Raw genomic sequence first — 27,299 nt, 5'->3', positions numbered from 1 at the left:
GAAATAAATGTCAGGAAGATTGACTGTCGGGGCCTCCACTGTTAGTCTTTTCAGACTGGAGCTACTGTGACTAGAGACCAAGCTGCCATGTAAGAGCACTGGGAGACTGGTTATCCCAAGTGCAGCCATGATAAAAATCAGTGTGACCTTAATTCTACATTGGTCTCTTGGTGTGTGAGCTATTTTAAAACAACGAAATCAAGGAAGAACATTCATTGAGTGAGGGTGAACAGGAATGCACACACGTCTAGGAGTCACATAATCTGATGATGGCCTGGTTAGGAAGGTAGGACTTTCTTCAGTAGGATTTCACATCTCGGAATGTTAGGGCAGTGGTGCAATGACAGACTGTTGCCATCCTGCCAGTCGTTCTTGAGTGCACTGCCGCTGTCACAGTGGCCACCTTTGTAACAGGGGCTCTGTAAAGTGGAGACTATGGTGTGCTTACAAACTTGAGTGTAGGGAGGTTTGAATCCAGGGCTGTCCTACTGAAAGGCATTTTCTCTGCTCTGCACACTGGGTCCATCCAGATGTTACAGTTGAGCATCATTAGCTGGCCCTGAGGGGCTTCAGCAGTAAAGTCTGTGGTGGAGAATAAGGACACCCACAGTCCAGCTGTGCATGCTCAGCAAATGGTTCTGGAAAAAGTGCCAAGCCTTGGGAACCTCTGGGTCTTTTGTTTGTTTCCTACAGAGTGAATTATGTTTGGTACACACATCTCACTAAGTTTTTATAACAGTAAAATGAGATAATAACTGGGAAAGAGCCACAAAAGTTGAGTGATGTACAAAGAAAAGGCTTACATTATTAACTTTTGTTTTGTTGAGCTTTTTCTTTTCTTTTGGTTGAATGTAAAAACCTCCCGCGATTCTCTCTGTTCTTTGACAGGGTTTTTGGCCTTGGATCTACAAGGGTGATTTTGTGGCAGAGAGGGTTGGTTGGCTTCAAGGGCTCAGAAGCACCATGGCTCTGCCCCTTTCTTTTGTTGTGAACTTAAAGCACAAGACACAGCGCATTCTCCAAAGCCTCTTTTGCTATCGTCACACAGTGATCATTTTTTTTTCCCTTACCTGCTTACTCCTCTCCAGTTCTGTTTAAGATCCAGGGAGACCCAACGATTAAAAGGCAACTCAGGTATCAGGGTTTATATTAGGAGGAGAGGAAAAAGACATACGTAGTGGTGATCGAGCGCACATCGTGTGTGTGTGTGTGTGTGTGTGTGAGACACCAGTCAAGTGAGGACATGGCTAGTCCTGCCTCAGTTGCTGTCGGCAGCATCAAGGGGGTGGTGCTAAGATTTGAGCTGAACCACATTCTAGGATGTGCTTGAGTCTGACCTGTAGGGAAGAAGTGGACATAGCAAAGGAGAGAAGGCAGGATACATGTGCATGTTCAGGAAACTTGAGCAGCTACACTGGACAGTGGAGGGGGAAGCAGAAGAGAGAATGGAGGTTTGTTGCTCTCTCCCTTTCTCCCTCTTTCTCTCCCCCCTCCTTTGTGTGTGTGTGTTTGAACCATGTGAAAAAGGGCACATGGAAAAGTTTTGTGTTACTTTTCCTAGGGAGACATGGACAGACAGAGAAATGATTTCATCCAGGTCTGTCTTGGTGAACTTGTGAGTTCAGTGAACTTCCTTAATGGAACACAGAAGAAGGATTACTTATAGGAACATAGGACCTCAAAACAGCTGCTTTACCAAAGAAGCTCCACATTGCACGGCTGACAACTTCCTTACAGTTGCATAGATGGAACCTACCCTTCCGCTAACTGCCTATCTTCTGTGTGCTCTAGCACCTCCTGAGACCTGTGCATCTAGGGGCTGGAGTAGGATGGAGGGCTCAGAATCTTAGGGCTGTTTGCCCTTGCCAGCCCTCCTTCTGTGGGGACTGTAACAGCCTTGATCTTAGGAGGGTCAGCATAGTATGACCAGTCAAGCTGCTCCACTCCTGAGAAGACAAAGGATATATCATGCCTGGTGCACAGTGTTCCCCAATACCTTGCCTGAGGATTCTGGGACATATTTATCCAGAACAATGGAACATTCCCGAGCCAGGAAATGGTAAGGAGACAAGGGTCAGTGGCAGGAAAAACCTGGAGCAGAAGGCTTGCACAGATTTGAGTGGACACAATCTCTTGAGACTGGAAAGGCTGCTTACTGTACAGACTTGAGGGCAAATGGCCAGAGCTCAGTGACAGACCGAGCTAAGGGATTTGTGGAGGAGCAGAGGAGGCGCCTAGCCAGGCCTATCCTGATGTTTTGACTTGAGGCTGTGTGGTTTTCCTTACAGCCCCAGAATTTTCAGCTCTTCATGAAATGTGGGTAGTTGACAGCAGCAACTTGTTTTCAGAACTTAAATTATTCCAAGCTCATTTATGAATATTTCATTTTTTGCTAACTAATTGGTTTCGAGGATCTGAATTATGGATGCAGAGGATGGAAGATTAGTTTTGTCGCTGTTGTGTTGGAAGCTTTCAGGGCTGATTTTATTTCTTTCTTAACCACTAGATTCAACACTGCTCATTAGTTCGTCTGGCTTTGTGGGGTCAGGACACTGGGTTAGGTGCTAAGGGATAATGTAAGGCGTAACCAGGGCTGCAGAGAACCTCTCGTGTACTGGCAGAGGGACTCACAGCCAGTGTGCCGTGCTGCTCACTACGCTGTGCTCCCATTGTGTGTCATCAGCACTGCCAGCCCAGCACACTGTGTCTCTGGACAAAGCACAGGACACCCGTTACACTGGGTTTCCTGGCCCTCCAGCTGAGGGCACAGTTCTTTACAAGACACCAGCCATAATCTTTTTTTGTGGGGGGGAGGGTGACAGGGTCTCAAGATCTCTTTGAATGGCTAGCTGAAGTTTGGGCCATTGTTGTGATCTTCCCTCCGACTCAGTAATTTGCTAGAGGAACTTACAGAACTCAGCAAAGTCCTACATGTAGGACTGTAGGTAGGACTAGGATGGCTCTCAGTAGAGCTTTGGGCTTCCCGTTTAGTGCTGGATATCAACACCTCCTCACATTCTTCGTGTACCATGAGATCAAGACTCACCTAGGAAGTCTCTCATGCTATCACTGCACACAGCTGTTGCTGGAGGCTGGAAGGCCTACTGCTCATGTGTGATCTCCATTCTCCTAGGTCTTCCAGTTATTCCTATTATTCCTGTTATCTCTCTGGTCCCTCTGAAGGTCAGAGGTGCTGTGTTGTATTGCGAAGTTCCCATCATGTGCCACCGAGACCAAAGTCCTCAGGCAGACACACATACATCTATCAGAAAGGACGTAAGGGCTTGGAGGTCACCCAGGGCAAGGACCAGAGCTCTCTGTTGGTTAAATTCATCTTGACTACATAGCTGTATGCTCAGAGCATTCAGAGAGCAGCTTCTGTCTACACAGCAGGACATCGCTCATCAGGCTAGTGCTGGGCCATAGACTCCAGTTAGCTGCTGGGTGCTGGCTTGTGCCTCTCAGCTGAGGGGTGTGAGGACTGTTCTATAGGTTCTGTTAACCTTGCTTCCCGGATATTAATTGCTGTTCCCTCTGGTTGCGTGTGTTGTTGTAAAGAATAATAATAGGGAGTTTCCAGACTGACACAAAGGCTTTGTTCTTACTCCATTACTGGATTCCTTCATTGAACCTGCTGTGCCCAGCCACTGGTCCTCCTGGGACACAGCCTTTGTCCTTGGTGGTATCCAGTTCTGACAAAGGGATCAAAGGGCTTCAGTTTGTTGGCTGCTTTGTCTGGTCCCTTAGTGTGTTTTACCCACCCCCAATGCCCTAGTGAGATGGAGAGGTCTGTAGTTGTGCTGGCTACCTAGGCCAGAGAAGGCTGTGGACTAGATCCTCAGGCAGTGCTGACCTGTGCTTGGCATTATAGCTCTGCAGAGATTCTGTCACACAGGGAAATTTCTTGTTCCATTTTAGTGCCCAGTGTCCCTGAATGCTTGGGGACCCTGGGTTGAGGTGGGTTGTGGCTAGAGGACATAGTCATGCTGCTCTGCCCTGCAGACTGTGTTCCCATCTCCCTACCTTGTGGGCTTGGGTGACCCCCTTGATTAAAGGGTACCACTGTGCTAGCATTGAGCAGAGTCACTGGTGTTTCCCTGTGTGAGCCTCAGCTCTTTAGACAGCAGGAAGAGTCTTGCCCATTCTACAGTCAAGCCATCACCTAAGATGGCACCAAGCCCTAAGGACCCTCTACTCAATCCTGAGGAGTTGTTCAGTGCCAGCTCTAGCATTGGGGTGTCGCCAAGCTGGGGCCACACCCCTGCTTGGACTGTCTCCAAGGCATATCACATTCATAGAACTATATCAGTCCCAGTTCACATGACTGTATGTTCAATTCTGTCCACTGCTCCTGCTTCCTGCTTAATCCCACCTTCATTCTAGAGCCCAGTATTTTCATGATGAGCACTAATGGACCAGAATGCTATTGTAAAAATGTACTTTGGAACTCACTCTGAAGCAGTTCTGATCATACTATTTAAAAATTCCTAGGTCAGTAGGCAGCTTGAAGAATGTTATTATCTTTTGCCCTGTAATTTGTGGCTTTACATTATAATACTTTTCCCCTCCTTTTTACCAGAACAGTTTGAGTCTTTGACATAATCAGAATAGTTGCATAATAGGAATGTGGTGCTCTCATCAGTCCCTGAAAACCATTCGCAAAGGGGTCTTGAAGCACTTTCTGAGAACTGGGTTTAAGTGTAAGTGAGGATTAATAAGGGCAGGATTTGTGTGCTGCCAGCCATCCTCACAACATGAACTTGCGTTCCCTTCCAGCTTTATTGAAGGAGTGTGTGTAGAGGTTCTGACCGGCTGGTAGTCTTGAAGCAGGATATTGCAAAATCGATTACCATTAGCATCAGCATTAAAGATATTTGCAGCTGGTAATTTGGGGAACCACTTCAGACGTTTCGTTTTTAATAAAACACAGACCTTGACCACACTTACACGAAGAGGTTGAGTAACCGTCCTACTCTGCTCCTCACGTGACTGCCCCCTGCCCTGTTGTTTCTTTTGCAGAATTTTTGGTTATGAAGAGAAAGAGAGGCAGGCCCAAGGGTTCCACGAAGAAGGCCAGCACTGAAGAGGAGATGGTAGAGAGCCTAGTGAGCCCCAGTGAGGATGGTCCCCTGGCTCCGGAGGAAGGGAGTGGCCTGGCCCCTAGCAGCTTGGAGTGTAGCAAGTGCTGCCGGAAGTTCTCCAACACACGCCAGCTGCGCAAGCACATCTGCATCATCGTGCTCAATCTGGGTGAGGAGGAAGGAGTCGCAGGTTAGTGCTGCATGTCAGGTTCTTATCAAGAGCAGTAACAGCCAATACCTGCTTTTAGGCTGGTTGCTTGGAAGTAGTGTGTGCCTGCGCGGGTCTCTCCATCTGGTTCACAGTGGTCGTTTACTGTTCCTGAGAATAGTCCCCGAGGTGAAGATGTCACGCAGTAGGCGAGACCTGCAGCATGCTGGTCAGAGGTGCTTGGAGAGGAACTGTGGAGATTATGGCAGTGGGAAAACTCTATCTCCACCTTGGGGCGTTCATGTGTCAGGAGAACAGGGAGCTTTTGGAAGCAAACTGTTGAGGGCAATCATCAAGAGCAGTCATCCTAATATGAACACAGGGGACCTGGACACTGCTCGAGCGTGAGGTGGCGGACATTTAAGTGGATAGATGGAGTCAAGGGTGGCAGGCTGAGTGGTCACTGGTGACTGAGGACTGTGGTGGGCATTCTTGAAGAAAAGCCATCATGTACTTCCTCTGGCTGGGTTCCTGGCTGGCCTGCAGCACTGAAGTGCTCGAGTGGGGCATGAAGTGGCCACATCATGGCAAACTCATAGATAACCTTCTTTCTCTCTTCGAGGCATACCCAGATGAGGGAGTTCTTGAAGGGCTGGCTGCACTGTGCCAAGTGTGCTGTGTGGGAGCCCAGCATGTGGTCAGGGTTTGAATCTGCTCCAGCCTTGCTGGCCTGCTTTAACTCCAGTTTCTTCATCAGTAACACAGGAAGAAAATCTGCTATTTTGTGTGAGCGCTCTGAGTGTTAAGCGAGACAGGGCTTCTCCAGAGCTTGGCGTAGCACTTGCTTATCAGAAGACGCGGTATTCATAAGCTCCTCTGTTAACTGTTACATCCATGTGGCTACAGAACCTTTGTCATCCTGGCTGTTCTGAGGACAGCACACTTGACACTGAAAAGGGAAGACATTTGCCTGGTGTCTATTGGGTAATAAGAGGACCTGACCTTTGACCCCAGGCCATCCTCTGACTCACTGTTCTTAATTTGTTTACTGTAAATGTCTCCCAGTGATGAAGCAGGATGCCTGGTATGCAAAATCCCAGCACAGATTGGATGGATTATTAAGTAATTCATCAATTTATACTTAACAAGCGTCCAGGTGGGTGGCTGAGGCTCATTGCCAGCATCTGTGGCAGCTGATTAAGACATCTCTCCAATCTCCTAAAGAGCACTAACAGTGGTCATGTGACCCTTGCCACTTTGTGTAACAGAATCCTGACATGGCAGTGGGCTGGCAGCTGTTCCCTGTCCCACAATGTGAGCAGTGTGCTCAGTAGGGGTCTGTGTTGTGTCTCAGTTAGGACCCGAAAGTCATTTAGGAAAATTGAAGATGGGTTTTAGAGAGCAGTTGCTTAGGATCAGGTCGTATTATCTCCAAACCTGAAACTCAGACAAGACAGCCCTGGCTCTGTAACTCCTTGATATGGGTTATGGGCGTTACTGTTCTCTCACTGTGTCTCTGCTTTTCTGTCCACTGTCTCTTACATACCACATGCAGATACATACAGACACATGTGCATACACCCAGTCCTCCTCTCTGTCCACTGTCTCTTACATACCACATGCAGATACATACAGACACATGTGCATACACCCAGTCCTCCTCTCTGTCCACTGTCTCTTACATACCACATGCAGATATATACAGACACATGTGCATACACCCAGTCCTCCTCTCTTCTGGCATCCTCCTTGATATTTGTTGCATCTTCAGCATCCCTGGCCACCATGGCAGCCTTTCTGATCTCTACCTCATTGTCTGAAGACTGGTTCTCTGCCATTAAGTGTTGGTTGCTGTGCCTCCACAGCCTTGTCCTGTCCTGACTGAGATGCCCCGATCTTTCTGAAGATGCCTGGTATTTGGGATTTCAACTCTTTTGTGGTACTGAACTTTCCTTCCTGCCTCCGAGGTCTAGGTTTAATTTTGGGGCAAAGTAATAAGTTCTCATCTAGCTGGCATAGAATCTATCTCTTCATATTAGTTCTTCATCTTTTCCCACTCCACATGACCTTATTATGTGGCACTGTGGCATCATCTTCCATGGTTTCTATGTTCCAGTGTTGAGGTCAGCCTTGGCACAGCCAGTGACAAGCTGTGTTTTCATTTTTTTTGTGTGTGTGTGTGTGTGTAATTATAAACAAGGACTCAGTAAAATCTCCTTAGGTATTTGTGTCTGTGTGTGGTTAAATTCCTGACCACAGAGCTGCCTAGTCAGAAAACACATGTTACTACATTTCTCCATAGATAGCCCCGACCAACGTATGGTCCAAAACAGTCCGAGAGCACCATTGGATTGTATGAATTCTGTTGTCTTTGTGTGTGCGTTGCGTGTGTCAGAATGACATGTGGAGGCTAAGGGTGTCCTCAGTTATTGTTCCTCGGTTCCTGTCTACTAGGCAGGTTCTCTCAGTGGCTTTGAGCTCATTGCGTAGGTAAGCTACCTGGCCAGTGAGCCCCGGGTATCTACCTGCCTCAGCCTTCTAGTGCTAAGATTGTAAGAGCATGCTACCATGCCTGTGTTTTTAAAAAAACTTCTTAGTGTATGGTCTGGGGTGAGCTCAGATCCTGCGACTGCAAGATACACACTTTGCTGACTGAGGCATTTCCCTCGCCCTGGCTTTCCTTTCATAATACAGGGAATTCTAAGAAGGTGGCAAATAAAACTCAGAATCTTAGTGGATAGGTGAAGTGCCTGTTCCACTGCCCGTGAGGAAAGACCTTCCTCCATTCTTGGCCCCCATACATACATCTTTTCAGGACTCTTCTGGGATCTCTTTGCATTCTCCAAAGATACTTTGCTAAAGTTTTAAAATTTTTTATTCGTGTATGTGTATGAGTTCTTGCCTCATGTATATGGGTGTCCTTGGGGGACAGAAGAAGATGTGGAGTCTTCTGGAACTGGAGTTACTGGTGGTTGTGATCAGCTCTACATGGGTGCTGGGAACTGAAGTTGTATCCTGGAAGGGCAGTGTGTGCACTTACCCACTGAACTATATCTTTCAATTGTTTTTGATAATTTCATATATGAGTATACTATATTTACATCATTTCTATACTTTCTTTCCCCCTCTCCAATTCTTTACTCACTCCACTCTTGGGGCTCATGCCTCATCTTGTACAATTATTACTGTTATGTACATATACACTTGTGTATATGTGTGTGTATGTTTGTGTGTGTGTGTGTGTCACGCACCAAGTTCATTTAGTGTTACTCATATATTCATGGGTTTAGGGCTGATCACTTGAGATTAAATAACCTATTGGGAGAAGGTCTCTGGAGAAAGTTGATCCTCCTTCTCTTAGTAGCCCTGCCTGTAGTTCTTCATCTAGGAGTGAGGCCTTGGGACATATCCTCTATCCTCTTGGCATATCAACTAGTATGGTCATTAGGCATGTCTTTTTAGGGAACCGTATTTTTGAGATTACATGGGTGCAGCATCCCTATCATGTCTAGAAGATGCTGTCTTGCAGCAGGTCCTTTGATGCTTACACTATTCCTCCTGTTTTTTTTTTTTTTTTTTTTTTTTGGTTTTTTTTTTTTTTGTTGTTGTTTTTTTTGTTTTTGTTTTTTCGATTTTTCGAGACAGGGTTTCTCTGTGGTTTTGGAGCCTGTCCTGGAACTAGCTCTTGTAGACCAGGCTGGTCTCGAACTCACAGAGATCCGCCTGCCTCTGCCTCCCGAGTGCTGGGATTAAAGGCGTGCGCCACCACTGCCCGGCTCCTCCTGTTTTCTATAGTTGTACTGTAAATATATCACTGGGGGTCAGTACCCGGAGACCACTTACTCTGCATTTTGATTAGTTGTATATCTCAATAGTAGCTTCCAGGTGTTGCAAAATGAAGCTTCTTTGATGAAGGCTGAGAGCTCCACTTACCTGTGGTGCAAAGATTAGTGTTTAGAATATAATTAGAAGCCATATTGGTTTAGGGAAATGGTAGTAGTTGTTTCTCCTCTAGAGTCTGAGACCGCTCCAGTCAGGGACAATTGGTCAGGTATAAAGTATCAAGCGTTCCCTCTTATTGAATCACCTTACATCCACTTAGACAGCTCTTGGTTATTACCAAGATACAGGTGCCACTATGGCACTATTGGAACACTTGTTAGACCAGTATTGCTGTGGTTTATAGGCGTAACACCTGGGTAGAACTGTTGATTTTTTTCTTTTCTTCCTTGGAAACTTGTGTAGCTCCTTCTGATAATGTAAGAACCAGTCCTCAGGAAGGAGGCTTCCAGGTTAGATCTGTTCCATTCCTCCAAGTCCTGTGTCTGAAGGATGTGATATCTTTAGCGATAGGAACTTCTCTTCAGGTTCTGAGAGGCAATCAAAGGCAATAGCAGCACTTTAAATTGTTTGGAGGCGGTCTCTTGGATCCCTGGCCAAAAGCTTGGAGGTTTCCCTTATCTGGCTCTGGGGTATTTGTTAGGTGCCCTATATGACCCCAGGTATACTTTTTAAGTTTGTATTGTTTTTAATTATTGCACGAGCTGTTTTCTAGTACCTCTCAGGTTACACGGGATACTCCCAGAGTTTCATAGTGAATGCCTCATTGAGTTCCCAACCTAACAAGGCAGCCATTGTTACTGTGCTTAGATGAGAGAAGATTGAGCACCATGATGGTAGCCCTGACTGACCTGGAGCTTGATATGTAGACCAGGCTGCCTTTGAACTCAAAGAGATCTGCCTGGCTTAGCCGCTGTAGTGCTGGAATTAAAGGAACATACCATCGCTCCCAGCATGAAAAAGATTAACATAGCCTGTATGTGGTTCTTGTGACTGTTTTACTAGGTGTCCCAACCCCAAACAATGAGCAAGTGCCTACTGTTGCCATTTTAAATGCCTACTGTTGTTATTTTTAAATACCATGCTGTATTTCTTCGTAGGCGAAGGCCTATAGTTAAGGGACGATAGGATTATTTTAAAACAGCCTTTAACACACAATCTTATCATGAGTCTTTGCATGCCATTGTTGACTTAGGAAAATGTCTCATCACATAACTTTGGGTAAAGAGGGAATACTTTACATTTCAGCACATTCAGGTATTGTCAAACCTACCTGAGAACGCAGGTCCCAGCCCCTTTCCAACTCAGGCTTTTTCTTCCTTTGTCCTCCATTGTGTAAATTGTTATCCTTTTGATCTCTCATGTAAATCTTGCTTTAAAACTTTTAATTCATAGCTCTTTCATCACTAGTGGATTCTTTCTGTGCATGGCTAGTTATTGGCTATTTGTGTTTGTATATGGTTGGGGTTTTCCTCGTTCATGTTATTAACTCATCGTCCTCTGAACTGTCCTGTGTGCTGCAAATATTCCCCGCAGTTTGTCATTTATCCTTTAAAGTCTCTTGCATTTCTTTTTGGCTTTAAATTTCTATTTATTTATTTATTTATTTATTTATTTATTTATTTATTTATTAAAGATTTCTGCCTCCTCCCCGCCACCGCCTCCCATTTCCCTTCCCCTCCCCCGATCAAGTCCCCCTCCCTCGTCAGCCCTAAGAGCAATCAGGGTTCCCTGCACTGTGGGTTGGCTTTAAATGTCTTGCCCTTTTATCTTGTAGCTCAGAAAGTTGTTGCCGTGCTCTCAAATATGCCTCTGCCTATTTCTGTTGCTCATGTGTTTTCATTAAATCTATATATTTGAAATTTACTGGAAATTATATTTCTGCATAACTTGAGAAGTAAGGCTATACACACATATGATCAATTCATTCATGTCAAGGAATTCTTAATAAATTGTAGTCAATAAAATATATTAAAATATAAGATCTATAGAAAAGGCTCTTGCAGTTCAAACTCTAAACAACCCTTACAAATAAACATTATGCTTTGGAGTTGCAAAGACAGCATAGTGGCCCCACGTCCCCATATCTTCACACAAAACTAATACTAAGATTCTGAGTGTGCTGGTGTGGGTCAGATCACTTGCCTTCCATATAGACTTGTCAGCCGTTCTGCCAGCAGGTGGCAGAATTGTCCTACTCCCTCAAAGCTCACCTGTTGCTGCCCCTTTACTCACACCCCCACTCCCGACAGGCGTCCACTGATCTGGTCTCCACATCTGTGATTCTGTCCTTTTGAGAATGCTGTGTAAATTGAACAACACAGTATGTGACCCTGTAAGACTGGTTAAAAAACGACAAAACAGCCTGTGTTTAAACTCCGTTTCTAATGTAGTCATCTAGGTATCTAAGTCTAGCCATGTGTTTATCCAGAATCCCCTACTCCTTTGGGGAGAGGTGGGAAGCAAGATCTTTTCTTCCTGGCCGTGCCTGGTTCTGCCACATCCCCTTCTTAACAATCAGTGTTATCTCTGTCTCAGGGATGCAGAGCATATCCCTTCCCTGAGCCTCTGGCAGAGAGGCTTTCATCTACCTTAGTAAGAAATGGAAGTCCCTCTGCATGCTTCCTGTTGTTTGCAGTCCACTCTGGTAATTAGGCAGTGACTGCAGCAAGGCAGGCAGGCATGGTCCTCCTAACAGGATTATCAGTGTACACAGTAATGAGCTGTGTGGAAAACAGCCTCGTCCTTCATTGATCCGGGTGACCTAAAAGGACTTTAATTTCACAGATACCTAATGCAAAGGTAGAGACCTCGCTGTTTTTCCTCCCTCTGGTCTCCTTGGATACCTCTCAAATGGAGAAATGCCCTTATGCCCAGCTGCCTGGGGCTGAGTTGCTCACACTGCACCGTGCTCCCAAGCCTGCCAAGCACAGCATTGCAATCTGAAAGCAGTTCCATAATTCTTCCCGTCCATGCACTGTAAAGAGTACTTCAGTGACATTTCAGAAATTGACCTTGACTCTAGAGCTTGTTAAAACAATTAGAAGAGAACAAAATAAGTGTTTTTTTTCCCCTCTCCTCTGAACCCTGGCAAGTTAAAATAACATTTTGAATATGTATTCAACATTTATTTTATTCTGAATTTCAATAGTAAGAGGAACTGGGAAAAGAAATGGTTTTCCCCTGTTGTTATGCGAAACAGCTGGTGTTTTTGAAAAACACTTTTCAGCCTACAGAAATCAATATGTCAAGTTTCTGAAAGTGGCTTCAGAGCCTTCAAAGTTTGTTGTTTCTGGGGTCATTCCTGCAAAGAGTGTTGCAAAATTCCCCACTGTTTATGTTAAATACTCTCCATGGAAGAGTGCATGGGGTCGTCAGGTAATCCCAAAGCTCCTTGGAGATTTGGACTGTACTTCAACTCTGTGCCTTCTGCTGTGATTGTGACCACTGCTGGTGACTTGATGAAGACGCTCTGAGCTACATTTGAAAGTTTGCAAGTGCAAGGCTGGGTGTGCAGCAGTCCTCTGAGTATCACACTTCTCTCCTTGGAGGATGAGTGTTGATGCTGACTGTTTCTTTTTGCTGCCTGTTTGTGCTTTTTTTCCCTGTCGATATCCCCTCTAACCATAGTTGCTCCCCCTAAATGAACTGTGTCTTTCCAGAACATGAAGCAACTTAGTCCCTACCCTGAAGGTAGCCCCTCCCCCCAGCACATGCATCACTGAACCTTGCCTCAGAAGAGTTTGTGCTAACGCTTTTGTAAGGAAGACTTTGCCAGTATCTCAGAGCCAGCCAAAGATTGAGAGCTCTGAGGACTGTGTAGTGGAGGCCTGCTGGACCATGCTGGAGGCAGCAGGAGCAGCTCAGTGACCATGCTGATGCCTGGATTGCAGGGGGCTGCCTGCTCCCTCTCAGTGTGGACAGGCCAGGAGTAGGGTGGTGCAGTCCAGCTCCTGTCAGTGGGCTTTTTTTGAGCAGAGGTGCAAGTGTATAAATTGAGGACATGACCACTCCAAAGTATGGTTGAGGGGAAGGTTTTTATTGTAGATAGGAGGAAGAGTACAGCCGGAGTCATCTGTGAGAGTCCAGAGCAGGGACAGAAAGTCGTAAACTGAACATGGCCAGCAGACTGGACTAGGCCATGTAAAGAGAGAGGAGGGTGGGGAGCAAGAAAGAAAGGGAAAGAGATTACCAAGAGAAAGGGGTGTGAGAGAGGGGACCAGGAGGGGAAGACAAAAGAGAGAGCGAGCATGGCCGAAATAGCAGGGTTATATGGAGATGAGAAGCTGGGGAAGAGAAGCCATTGAGCTAGATATTTTAGGGTAGGGGTGTGGTGAGAAGAGCTGAGCAGAACCACAGGTAGTGGTGATACAGAGTGAGCCTGAGGGCCAGCATGCACTTCACAGACTGAGAGGTACCACAAAAAGTCGTTTGTCCGTTCTGACAGAGATGATGAGGTGGCTCCTCTGGGAGAGGGGAACAGGCTCCAGAATTTGGGGGAATGGAGTTTCCTTTGGACCTGACTCAAGCAACCACTGTGCATTGCAGTCCTGGTATGAAGGACTTCCCCATGGCAACCTCTCGGAGCTGTGTGGTCCTGGAATAGATGGCCCAGGGCTGAAAGCCCTTTAGCAATGCCTGGGCCTGGTGCTTCCAAGATGTTGAGGAAGTCGGTTTTACTCACTAAGTGAGCTCTCCCCGCACACATTCTCACTTACGGTTACCCCGAGCTTATGCTGCTGTTGGGTGCCAAGGCAGATTTGGGGGACCAAACTTGAGTTAGACAGATTCAGTTCTTTGAGCGGCTGAGTGTCGGAGAGCAGAACAGGGATGTAGACACATACAATACCATGGAGGGTGAAGCACATGTGGAGGACAGGACCATACCTCTGATGGGAGATCGCCGAGGTTTCCTGGAGGAGCAGTTGTGGGCCACGAGTACCTGCCATCTCTGCCATGCTGTGACTGTAGGGGAGAAAGTGAAACAGGTCGATAGGCAATGGCTGCTTGCTGGTGTGTACGCCAAGCCTGGAGGTGAAGCAGGTCGCGGACACCCCGAGGGGAAGTCTGGGTGGTCCACTCAGGAGGATGTAATATGAGGAAGGGGCATACTACACGGAGGCCCCTGCCCTTCCGGGACTCATGTTCATTGAAGACAGGGCTCACCCGTCTTGCCCTCATCACAGGAGAGACAGGAGGTGTGAGGAGGCCCGAGGGAGGAGGAAAGAATGATGCATATTCAGCAGGTTAGCGAGAATGATTGTGAGGCCGCAAAGCTTCCTAAACTGCTGTATTAGCAGGGTGGAACAAATTGGTGGCAGAATCCCAGAATATAATCCCTTATCAGTCTGCTGTTCTGACAACTGTTCTGGGCCTTTCATTAATGTGACTGATAATATTTGACTCTCTAGGGCATCGTGAGATTTAATTAGTTCTGGGGCAATTTAGAATAGGTACTTCAGAATACTAGTGCAGTGCTGATTATGCGGGAATGCACATAAACTGATGTCTACAAACTGTGATGTGCTGGTCCGGAGACATGTGACTTTCTGTGGGCAGGTCAAGGATGGAAAATGTGGGTGCAAGTCCTTCCCTTTGTATATGGAGAGTTGGGAACAAGGAGCATAGTGGCAGAGGAGGGGTGGTGAGCAAAGAACTGGAAGACATCTATGCAATAGGAACACTCATAAGGGGTGTTGCACATAGCGTTCTGTATTAGTTACCTCATTGTTGTGACAGAGTACCTTACGGAGAGCAGCTCAAGGTAGGAGAGATTGGTTTTTGCTTTCGGTTTGAAAGGGTACAGTCTGTGGTTCACATCTGGGGACATCAGGATGCTGAGTGAGCAGGGCTGCTACTCATTTCTCTCTGCCTCTCTCTCTCCTCCTCTTCTTTTCCTCTTTTTATTCAGTCCAGCTCCCAAAGTCAGTGAGACAGAAGGGACCACATTCAAGGTCTTTAATTAGTCCTCTTTGGAACCACGAGAGAGAGAGACAGAGAGAGAAACAGAGTTTCCTATGTGATTCAGCTCAGTGAGCAATGAGGAGAATGAAGAGGAGCTATCACAACTTCCCTTGTGCAAGGGTGGGCACACTCAGCAGAGCTGAAAGTGAATGTGTGTATATACGTGCTTACCAGTCAGGGGCTACGTGGAATGGGAGTTTTTGAGCCCCTGTTGTCACCGAGAGTCATCCAGTGCCTGCTGTGTGTGTCTCTGGTAGTTGATGACTACATGTGTTCACTAAAGAAAGGCCCTTTCCATAAACTTCTCGGAGAACTGGACAGACAGAGAAGTCAGGAATGCTTCAGGCATGTTCTAACAGTGGTGGGCGGGGCAGAGCAGGAGGCCTGGAAGGGTGGTGTGGAGCTGCCTTGCAGTTGAGGATCTGGTTCTGAAGTGTGAAGGCAGAAGTATTATTTGGAGGCTTGACGAGGTATGGGGAACATGGAAGAGGGGCACAGTGAAAATTCAGTTACAGAGGAGCTAGCAGCCACAACGGAAGCACAGGGATTTCACGTACAACCCTGAGGTGTCTGATTCAGCAATGGTGATTGATAGAAGGGACCTGTTTTAGAGATGCTGAGGGAAGTCGATGGGAGGCTGTGTTGTTCTTGGCCTAGAAGCTTGAGTTGACAGGATCATTGTCCCTGCCAATCTCAGATGCTTGGGATGATAAGCAGGTTTGATAGAAAGGATGAGTTAATTTTGGTTGAGGATCAAGTTTGATGAACTGAAAATGTGCAAGAGAATGGAGCCAGCATGCTGGTACAGGACTTCAACTTCAGTGTTCTTAGCAGCCCAGAGTGTGAAAAGATGATCCGGTCCTTAAGGACCTGGGATCACCAGAGGCATGTAGTAAAAAAGCTTGTCTCTATGGAGAAGTGGGCGGGTGAGCAGTGAGGCCTCAGATGAGGCTGGGAAAGAGGAGACACTGAGGTCATGTTACCCAGATAGGTAAAGGGCTAGGGCTGAGAGATCTCAGGACTCTGTGGGATTATGCTGTGGGGTATCCACCAGAGGAAACTACTCGGACACAGGTTTAAACCAATAGAAAGTCTTCGTTAGACTGGTCAGCAACTACACTGGGTGTTCCAGTTCCCTGTGTAACCCTGAACCTTTTTTAGCATGAGCTTTTAAGCTTAAGAGCTGTGTTCTGGGTTGACATACTTAAGTTAACAAGAACAGTCAGCCAGAAACAGAACTACAGAAGACAAAAAGCAAGGTTAGCCCATTTAGAAAATTTCCCCAAACTGTGGACTTCGATGGGTTAGGTCTTTGTGTTTATTTTGGCAGGTGGTACTATTTGCATGCTGAGTTTAATGTCCTCAGTGGGGCTTCCGTCATAGAGTCAGTTGTGCTAAGGTGGGGTCCCGTTACTGTTGGGGTGGAGATGAAGTTACTCAGTGATCAGTTGGCAGCCTGGGAGTCTGAGAATAAACTTTCACCCCACTCTCCTTTTTGCCTTTTATGTTCTGTTGGTGCCTCCAGTGTCCGGACCCAGTTTGAAAACAGAGGACCCTGGTGTCTATTGTATGACCCCTGGGGGTCAATCCTGGGGATGGTAACTGGGTGAAGAAGAATGGAGGGTAACCCGAGAGGCCAGTGGGACTGCTACAGATCCCAGGGAGCCTAGGTCCCTTTCTTCTTATCTGCTCCTAAAAGAACACGTCAGGCTTTGCTTCTTTGCAATGGCTGCCTCAGGTATTCTGCATGCAGGGTGTTAGGCTCTGGTGCCGGGGAAGGCACCTCTAGCACAGTGTGTGCACCATCCGTGAACATCTGCTTCCCTTTCTAAGGTTTGCTTTCTCCTGTGCAGCGTCATCACTTTTTTAAATGCTTTCATTTCCTTTGGAAATGAAATATAGAGAATTATGTTAATTTGCTAGGGTTGAAGAGCGACTTTACACAGATGTCAAGAAATTAAATGTTACAGTTGTCAGAAACTTGGGAATACACAAGGCTTGGTAGCAGGGTGAGGCAGGTACAACCCAATCTCTACCCAGTCCCCACTCCCAGAGCTGACCCATCGGGGTCACAGCTTTCACTAACACAAAGCTGTTAGTTACCTGAATGGGATACCTTGCAAGGCCCTCAGATGATTCCTGAGTTTGGCCCATGCTATTGTTCTATACTGATCACAGTTATGATGATGTTTTTTTCCTGAACATATATAGCTATGATAAGGGTTGATTTAGAAATCTGACACAGGAGACCCATTGCCAAACATTGGGCTGCACTCAGGGAATCCTGCTGAAGAGAGGGAGGAGGTATTGTGGAAACGGTGGTGTGTGTGTGGTTAGGAACATGGCAGGAAAACCCACAGAAACCACTATCCTGGCTCATAGGAGTCTGAATCTGAACCAACAACCAGGGAGCCTTCATGGGACTGACTTAGACCTCTGCATATATGTGACAGTTTGTCTAGGTTGGTGTATATGTGGGGCTTTTGGCAGCGGGAATGGGGGCTGTCCCCTGTGCTCTGACTGACTCTTGGGAACCTATTCTTCATGCTGGATTGCCTTGCTCAGTTGCTTTGCTGGAGCCCGTGGGAGGCCTGCCCCTTTCTAAGCTATTAAGGAGGAGGGGTAGATTGGGGAGGGGTGAACGAGAGGAGGAAGTGGGAGGAGAGGATGGAGAAGAGGCTGTGGTTGCATTATAAAATAATTTTTTTTAAAAAAAGAAATCTGATACAGGAAGATTAATAACAATCACCCAGTAAACTGATAATATTGCAATAAAAGTGGCTTCAAATTCTGAATTGTTTATTTCTAGAATTTTCAGACAAGGTGTGTGTGTGGGGGGTGACTGAGTTTCAGCCCAGACCTGAGCTGTAATGTGGCAGAAATTCCTGAGAGCCTATCATGTGTGCTTGCTTCCCTGTGTGAGAGGGCACTGCCAACGTCCTCTCGTGAGTCTCACAGTGGCTATTCTGCAGATGCTGCGAAAGACAGAGCAGGATCTCATCTGTGATGCCCTTGACATCGTATCTGGTGATCACTGCTATGCCTTCTCAAAGCTGACTTTTATATCCAGTGACATTTGGCCAAGTACCCAGCACATCCTAATCCAGCAGTTTTGACAGCATTACCAGGGCTTTTCAGAAGCGCTCAGAGGATGGGGTTGCAGAGACCAAGGACAGATGTGCGAAGCAGTGAGCGGGTGATATTGGCACCACACCCACTATGTCTACTTTAGTTGGCATGTCTGAATTGATTGATGACACCGAAATTGCCTGAGGAGGTCACTTGAAAAGGTCCTCCTACTAAAAAGTGTTTGAAAGTCACCATCCCAGTGTGCTGGTAGACATAGCTGGAGTCACACAACACTGAAGTATGACATTTGATGGACAAGGGGACTTTGACTAAGGACCTAGTTCTTTGAAACCATGGCTTTATAAAAGCCTTGGAAGGGAAAAAGATATATGAACCAATCAACTTAAGAAGACACATGCTTTGTGTAGAAATAGAGTTGAGTCCTGGTCATGGCTCTTGACCGGGTTCTGCCTTCAGGGACTGAGGCATCAGCCTCACAGTACTCTTTCTTTCTGTCTTGTGATACTAGGTGCAGGAAAAGGACCAAGTGGCATAGGCCATTGCTAGCTGTTTTTTTGTGAACCCCACAGCTGCTGATGGGGTTCATACCGCCTTCTGCTCCTTCCTGATGACACAGCTCATCAGTTGGGACCAAAAAAAGATTGTAGGGGTTTGACATCCCCTAGTTTGCCCTAAATCTTCAGTATATCAGTTATATTTCAGCTATTGATGGGAGTTTTCTCTAGAACCTGCTGAAAAGTCATTTTAAACATTTAATATAGTTTGAAAATAATCCCTTAGGATTAACTGTATATGCTAATGTTTTTTTTTTTTTTTCCCCTGTCACGATGATAACTGATTTTCTGTCACTTGTGATAACTGGTCATAAACAGGAAAAGTTTACTTTGGGTCACAGAGTTTTAATCTGTAGTCATTTGACTGCTCTCTTTGGACCTATGATATGACCTCATGGGGTGGGTCGGGAGGAGGAACATTTGGTAGAGCAAAACTACTTAACACTCAAGTGATTTGGGGAAGCAGAGAGTCTCAGAATGGACTGGGCTCATGGTCCTGACCTGTCTTTTCACCAGACTGCTCTCTCCTGTTAGAGGTCTCTCCGCGTCCACCGTGCCACAGGCTGGAGACTAAGCTTTTTAGGAATTGACCTTTGGAAGCACTCTAGCTTCAAACAGCATTGTGTAACCGTACACGCATCTGCAGAGAGCATCGGGAAGACCGGAGTTTGATCTGCACGCCAGATCCCATCTCCCTTTGCTGTCTTTACTTTTAGAACTTAGTTGTGTTTCTTAAAAGACATAGCTTGGGACTGGAGTGATGGCTTAGCAGTTAAGAGCAGTGGTTGTTTTTCTAGAGGACCTGGATCCTTTCTCCAGCACCCACATGACAGCTCACAATCATCTGTAATTCTTGTACTGGGACATCCACCACCTTCTGCCTTTGCAGGCATTGCATGTATGTGGTTCACAGACATACATGCCAGAAAAGAAACCCTGTACCCATAAAACAAAGAGACAAACACCAGCCTACCAGCTCTTCAGTCATTCTTCATCAGACACTTCTCCTATAGTAAGGGAGAAGGGGATCAATCAGTCATTCTTTTCAGCAAGAGTAGGTGTCCCAGCTTTCTTGTTGGGACTAGCTAGGGAGCCTGGATTTCAGTTGGGGAGTCCCTCGCTCTGCCCTGTGTCCCGCCATCTCAGTGAGGGGACAACTTTAGCAATGTCTTTATTACTAAGTATTCACTCTTCCTCTGTGCTGGGGAAATAAACACTTGTCTGCTGAACAGAGAATTGCCTCTTTATAGCAAAGAACATGGATGCCCAGCTAGAAGACTTGGGAATGCCCTAGACAACCTTAATGATATTGCAAATGCCTGGCCCTGGCCCTGCATCTGTTGCACTCAGAGCCAGCTGTGCAATGGAGAACATGGCAGGCTTTTGCCCAGGCTCGAGTGGGGCTGCTCCTCTGCATAAAGTGATTAGGAACAAATAGTCTCTTGCTGTTTGTGGAGACTAAGCTGAAGGCTCAGAGAGCAAACACCAGTCTTTATTCTGGCCAAATTAGCCTTAAGCACAGATGTCCTGGGCCCGTCTGAGTGATCTAGGCCGAGGAGGGGCTGCTTAGCAGCTGCAGTATATGAACTGTCTGTCAGCTGCCAGCTTCCCAGAGACAGCAGTGATTGATGGTTGTGGCAGTCACCTTCCAGTGCAGGGATTCTCAACCCGTGGGTCGCGACCCCCCTTTATATTACAGTTCATAACAGTAGCAGAATTACAGTTATGAAGTAGAAACAAAATAATCTTATGCTTGGAGGTCAGCACAACGTGAGGAACTGTATTAAAGGGCTGCGGCATTGGGAAGGCTGAGAACAACTGTTTCAGTGTATCAGCTAGGCCCCTCTGTTGTCTCTGGGACGTACTCTGTTAGATCTTTATTGTATAGGCTTGGCTATTCGATCACGGTCTTGTTCCATCCTGGAACTCTCCATGCAGTTGACTCCTTTCCGTGCACTTTGTCTAACTGTCCGCTTTGCATAGTTTCAGAGGTAGGAGAGGACAGTGGGACAAGCCTGCTTTGCAGTTGGACAAACTTACACATGGTGCTGGTCTGACACATCAGGCAGAGTCTGAGCTGAGTCATTTCTCCCTCTCCCTGCACTTTGGTTTCCTTATCTTTCTAAGCAATTGGGAAAGGTCCTCAAGGGCAGAGGGGACTGGGGCACTGGCAGCTACAGTGTACTGCATGGCTGGAGTTTAGTCACCGTCACCCATGGCTGATTCTGAGTTGCCACAGGATAGGTGACAGACCTGGCCTTTTTCTGGGTCCCTAGTACTCTATGTAGCACCAGACACCTGGAGGACCTTCCTGGTTATTTGCTTAAGGAATGGATGACTTTCCTCATCTGAGATTGGCAGTCTTCTCTGTCTCTCTCTCCACTTGGTTGAGTATTAGGCACTGTGGAAGTTGCCCTGTGGAGTGGGCTGAAGCCTGCTAACATCACTGAGCTCCTGTTTGACCAGGGAGACAGAAGAGAAAGGGTTGAGCCAGTGACAGGCTTAGTCTCCGCAGCTTTCCTGACCTGCTGGGCATAGGGGGTTGGTGTGAGATATGTTTGCTACATCAGAACCCAGAGCACAGCCCTCACTTAGAAATGCTCATGTCCATGGCCTGCCAAGGCCTACCCTTAGCTGCCTCACATGGATGGTACCTCCTCTGCTGACCAGCTTGTTTCTTGTGCTCACATCCATTATCAGTCTTCCCCTGCCATGTACGATCCTGACTGGAGACACAATATGGTGGAGACACAGTGTGGTGTTTGCCTGTTGACTTTCCTCCACTGGTAGCAGACTGTTAGCTATGCATGCTGGCCCACTGGCAGTGTGCACACAGTAGGACTAAATCCAACAACCATGTGCAAGAGGGAGAGCCAAAGAAGTAGCTCCCTTACAGAGCTACTGAATTTTCCAAAGAAAAGGAAGTTACAGAGAATATAGGCAGTGGCTGGGGGAGAAAGTGGACGTTTCCAAAGTCAATAACTCAGAGGAAGCAAGAGACTAGTTAAAACACCCCAGTGAAAGGCCGGGAAGCCTGGAAGCTGGAGGTGGGAAGTGCTAGGCGCTCGAAGAAGCAACTGTAGCATGACTGCCACCTTTAGGTCCAGGTGGTGTTTCAGTGGGGAGAAGGCAACTTTGAAAACCACAGAGATGGGTGAAGTGAGGGTATTGGGAAATTCATGAACAACCAGGTCGAGAGATGTATTGGCTATTTTTCTTATTGCTGCCAGAAGCAGCTTAAGGAAGAGAGGTTTATTTTGGCGCAGTATTTCAGAGCGTACAATACATCATGGCAGGAGAGGCATGATGTTCTCTCAGGAGTGCTGGATGTGTGAGAATCAGAAAGCAGAGAGTTCAGACTGGAGTCAAAAGCCCATGTCACCTTTAGGACATGCACATAGAGATCTACTTCTGCTAGTTAGGCCTCTGGCCTGATGCTTCCATATCCTCTCCCAAACAGCGCCACCTGCTGGAGAACAATTGTTCAAACTGGTTTTATATCTAGCCACAACAAATAGGAAAAGGATTATATTGTCCAAATGGAGAGAGCAGAAAGCTGCCCAAACAAACAAATAAATGAATAAATAAATAAACAAACAACATTGCTATAAAATGTCTTTTCCTTCTTCCTATCCCTGTTGGGTTTCCTCAAATAGTTCTAAGTAGGGGGACTGTGACTAGATATCCACACAGCTGAACTAGGGGCAAGGAACAGGCACTCGGCATGTGGTAGAGAGCTGGGCATTCCTATACACTTTGGGCTGCATGCCTAGTAACAGCCAATTCTCCATGCCAGCCCTCATGTCCTCCTTTTGTCTCACCCTGAATTCTTTACTACTCTCTAAGTGCCCCAGGCACTTGCGTTGGAGCAGGTGTGCTGACAGGTCTCTACAGAGCTTATTAATTCTAGTGCCCTCAAGGGATATGTGGTGATCATCTCTGTGAACCATTTCCTAGGATACTCAGGGTACAGCCTGGCCCATTGTGTCCAAAACTATGGGAAAGCCTAGTATTAAGGCTCTAGACGCTCTTAGGCAGAGTGGTTACTCCGGGCCGTTGATCTGCTTCTTGTGAGGCCTTATAGAACTGGAGGCTGAGGATACTCAAGGATCCTCCTTTGGGGTAGCTCTGGGGGGCCTCTTAGCTTGTTTTCATTTGGAAGTAGCTGTTTTTGCTGGCAGGTGATTTGGATGTGATCCCAGGAAGCAGGAGTTGGAGCTAGGCTAGTGGGCCCTACCAGGACGAGTGCCATAGAAGATCGTTCTCCGAGCATAGTGGCCATTATCTTCATCATACCAGCTCTGACTGCTTACAAGTTACCCTGAAATCAGGCCTGTTGACATTTAACTTTTCCTCCCAGAGGGAATGGATTGGGAGGGCCATTGGATCCTTACCTGAGGTTCCAGCCACTTTAGCTTGTTCTTCCTGGTCATTTGTACATAACTTTGCCTTACTTGCACATGGTGTCAGATGTGCTAGAGTCTACAGAGTGTGAAAGGTGAGCCGAAGGGGAACTCCATCTGTGCAGTCCTGTCTCTGCAGGAGTGAGTGAGAGTTTCCGTGGTAAGGCTGCTTTGGTTGGTGATGTTCACATTCCTGGAAACAGCTTCTTTGCCCTCTATGTGACCCCTCACAAACGAATTGGTTCTTCAAGTAGGACTTTGGTAGAATTCTACCTTTGTTTGCTGTTTGATGACGTCCCTGTAAGGTGGAGGTAGCTGTTTGTTTATATCTGCCTAGGGAAAGAGTCCCCAAATCAACAAGCTGAGGTTAGCCTTGGACTCAACTGTAGATGTAAGAGTTGGATTCTCAGGATGCTGACATGTGACCCCAGCATTATTAGCCCGTGACAGTGGTGCAGAGTGACTATGTGCTGGCTCTACCTCACCGGCTGCTTAATTTGGGTGTAGCTATTTGTATGTGTTGGGGGACTAGTAGCTGTGCTGCAGGGTCTGCTAGAAAGTGGTGACCAGCCAAGAGCACTGAAGGGTGTATAATTCACGCTTGCTCTGCCCTTTTAGATTTTCTTCCAATTAGTTTTGTGGGTCAGCATATAAGCTTGTGAATTTCATTATGGCATTTTCACACACACACACACACACACACACACACACACACACACACACACTGTACTTTGGTCATATTTATCTCCCTTTCTCTTACTAGTCCTTTCCTCAAATAATCTTCCTTTCACTTTCATTTTATATATATATATATATATATATATATATATATATATATATTCCACATACAAGAGAGATGGGAGAAAGCATGCAATATATTGTCTCTATCTTTCTCTTTCCCATTATTCTCTTATGTTCCCTCTGCCCTTCCCTTAAACCTCTTTCCTTTCCCATGTTGCCTTCTATTTTCATTCATTCAATCTATCTATCTATCTATCTATCTATCTATCTATCTATCTATCTATCTATGATCTATCTGTTCCCCTGTCTCTCAGCTTTGAAAAACAGTAGGTCCTGTAAAAACAATTTCCTCAGTGTCATGGACTTCTAGGGTTACTTCTTCCTCTTGACACCTGTTTTGGTCACTTTCTTCTTTCTCATGAAGTTGGGGACACCGTGATGCTCAGCCAAGTATTCATCTCTTGTCTTTGTCATCCTTTGTTAGACTGGAGCACGGCCATTTTTAATCACCCCCTTCCTAGACCACGTAGCTCCTTCCTCCTGACTGGTGCTCTATTTCCCATGCAATGCTTCATTAACCCTCACGTCTTCATTCAGCCATAGCTAATATCTCCATAAAGCCTTTCTGACCTCTCAGTAGATTCTGCCATCCTGTTCTTTACTCCTGTTCATGCAAATCAGAGCAGAGACTGCTTTGGAGCACACCCGTTGTCTCTGTCTGTTCTGGACTGGAGGCCCTTGAGGGCTTGGTGTGTTCTTGTCCTGTGTCCATCATGCCTGGCACAGGGGAATGCCTGGGAAATGTAAGTTGATTAAGAGAAGGACTTTCTTGGACTGTGAATCGCAGGTCATTTTATCTGCAGTGCTGATATTAGTGATGCTTCATGAAAATGAGCCCAGGGTCTATGCTGCTTTGTCTAGCAGTGCATTCCTGATACTTGGCTGTGACCTGGATACGATACAGTGCACATGCTTTGCTTTGAGTTTATAAAGTGCCAACGGTGGTCCATGAGCTAGCTCAGTGTCCTGCCTGGCATTGTGGGCCAGGAAGAGAGAGAGACGGAATGAAGGTGGATATGAGGATGCAGGGGGAGGCATGTCCTTTGCCATCACCTCTGGTGAGAGTCATATTTTCTCCTCAACTGGCATGAAGGGGTAGCTTATACATCTTGATATTTGCTCCCTAGGTAACGAGTCAGACACTGAGCTAGAAAAGAAGTACAAAGAAGATGATCGAGAAAAGGCTCCAAAAAGACCTCGGGCTCAGAAAACAGAGAAAGTCCAGAAGATCTCAGGAAAGGAGGCAGGGCAGCTTTCTGGAGCCAAGAAACCCATCATCAGCGTGGTCTTAACTGCTCATGAAGCCATTCCAGGTGACTGATGATAGGCTGGAAATGATACAGTGATAGCCTGTGACATAACTGTCCTTGGGGAAGGAGGGCATGGAGGAAGCCTGAGGAAGGGGGACTGGGCATTGCCTCTTGTTAGGTGTCCCAGTGGAACTTCGTTTAGTCACCTATGCTTATGGAGTGACCACAAACCTTGTTATCCCCGGGGCTCTCATGCCTATCTCCTCGGCCAAGGCCCCTCAGCTGGTGTCCCTGTCATATTACAGTGTCTGCCTCCTTGCTGGGAGCTCCCTACTCAGTGCACACAAGGGCAAGAGTGGTTCTGCAGGCCATGCAGACACTGCACGGCTCCTTCACATTTTGATGGTATTCACCAAATATTTTTCAGTACTAGACATTTCTATTTATTACTCTTTTTCCATGAACATAGCTGGCAGATATGCTTCATTTTCTTTTTTTAAAGGTCACTTGTAGGAAAGACTATTTTAGACAAACATAGTGCCTTGGAGTTTCTTTTTCTGTGATAAAATCACACAGACAAAAGCACTTGGGAAAGAAAGGGTTATTTTAGCTTGCCCCTCTCAGGTGGCACTCCATTACAGAGGGAAGTCAAGGCAAGAATTCCAGGCAGGAACCTGGAGGCAGGAACCCAAGCAGTGACCATGGAGCAGTGCTGCTTACTGGCTTGCTCACTCATGGGTTGCTTGGCATGCTTTCCTTCTTTCTTTTTACCTGTTTTTGTTTTGTTTTTTTGAGACAGTGTTTCTGTATGTAGCCTTGGTTGTCCTGGAACTCACTCTGAGGACCAGGCTATCCTCAAACTCAAAGATTACCTGCCTCTGCCTCTGCCTTTTGATTGCTGGAATTAAGGGCATACACTACTATATCCATCTCAGTCTGCTTTCTTACCCGAACCTGCCCAGTGTTGGCACTGTTCACAGTGAATTGGGCTATCCCACGTCAATCACTGGTCAAGAAAGTTCTCCAAAGCATGCTTACAGGCCAGTGTGGTGAAGGCATTTTCTTAATTGAGGTTCCTTCTTCCCAGATGTTCCCAGTTTGTGTCAAATTGATATAAAAACTAGCCAGCACAGTTTGTGATAGATTTCAAACTCTCATAAAAGTTGACATAAAAAGCTAACTTGCACAGTTTGATAGATTTCAAGCTATCATAAACGTTGACATAAAAACTAGTCAGCACCAACAGTTTGTGATAGATTCCAGCCTATCATAATGTTTTAAATATTTCATGCATTGGGGGTATTAGCTCAGATACAATAAGGACATTGCCATGGTTTTCAGAACAGCTGCTCCCTTTAAGCTGATATTTTTAGTGCTGATAGTAGCCACTCAAATTCGAAACCCTGAATACATTTTCTTTCTTATACTTGACTACAGAAGTAAGGTGTTCAGGAGAGAAAATGTTGTATAAAATTAGGCTACTTGAACTTTCTGGAAAATCACTCCATCTGCCCTACTCTGCTTCAGAGAAATATTATTGTGGATAAGGAAAATCCCAGAGGACAGTTTCCTGTTCTCAGTGGTTGCTAGAGAAAATTTCCACAATTTTTTCTTAAAAATTTATGGTAGTATTTTGAGATTCCAAGAGGGTAAAATCATAATCAATTCCCTTTGGTGTTTTAGAAACAAGTGGTAGGGAAGAGTCTTTCACACACTTGCTCTCAACCCTGACTCCACTTACACATTCACAGCTTCAACTCACACATCTGTGCATTCACATTCAAACTTGTCCATTCATACTCATACTCACACACATGCACACACACTAATACACACTTCCACATACTTCCACACACTCCCCCCCATTCTCACACTTACTCATCTTCACACATATGCATGCACTCTCACACACTTATACCCATTCACACAGACTCATGCGCAGACACACATACACACTGACACACAATCCCTTTCTCACATATAGATGCATATGTACACATATGCTCACACCCACACACATACTCACACCTACATGGTCATACACCTACACTCATGCACATACACATTCACCCGCCCCCACACCCATAAAGTCTACCTGCTCTGAATGGTCTTGGGTCAGTTTATGTCATTGAGTAAAAAGTAAAGGTGACCCTGGGGTTCTTCTCTTT

At 46.2% G+C, this 27,299-nt stretch overlaps 1 protein-coding gene across 3 annotated transcripts in view; it reads left to right on the top strand.

Annotated features, from left to right (window-relative positions):
- The window catches only part of Zfat (zinc finger and AT-hook domain containing), a 170,288-nt gene that overhangs the window by 42,817 nt on the left and 100,172 nt on the right, over positions 1 to 27,299 (top strand). For all 3 annotated transcript variants that reach the window (XM_057792636.1, XM_057792634.1, XM_057792635.1), the window contains exons 3-4: positions 5,020 to 5,271; positions 25,009 to 25,194. In XM_057792636.1, coding sequence (XP_057648619.1) covers positions 5,020 to 5,271; positions 25,009 to 25,194 — 438 coding nt within the window. The remainder of the gene's footprint in view (positions 1 to 5,019; positions 5,272 to 25,008; positions 25,195 to 27,299) is intronic.

The sequence above is a fragment of the Chionomys nivalis genome, chromosome 17 (genome assembly GCF_950005125.1).
Source record: "Chionomys nivalis chromosome 17, mChiNiv1.1, whole genome shotgun sequence".
Classification (NCBI taxonomy): domain Eukaryota; kingdom Metazoa; phylum Chordata; class Mammalia; order Rodentia; family Cricetidae; genus Chionomys; species Chionomys nivalis.
Note: the sequence above shows the minus strand (reverse complement) of the source record. Positions and strands in the feature narration are given on the sequence as shown.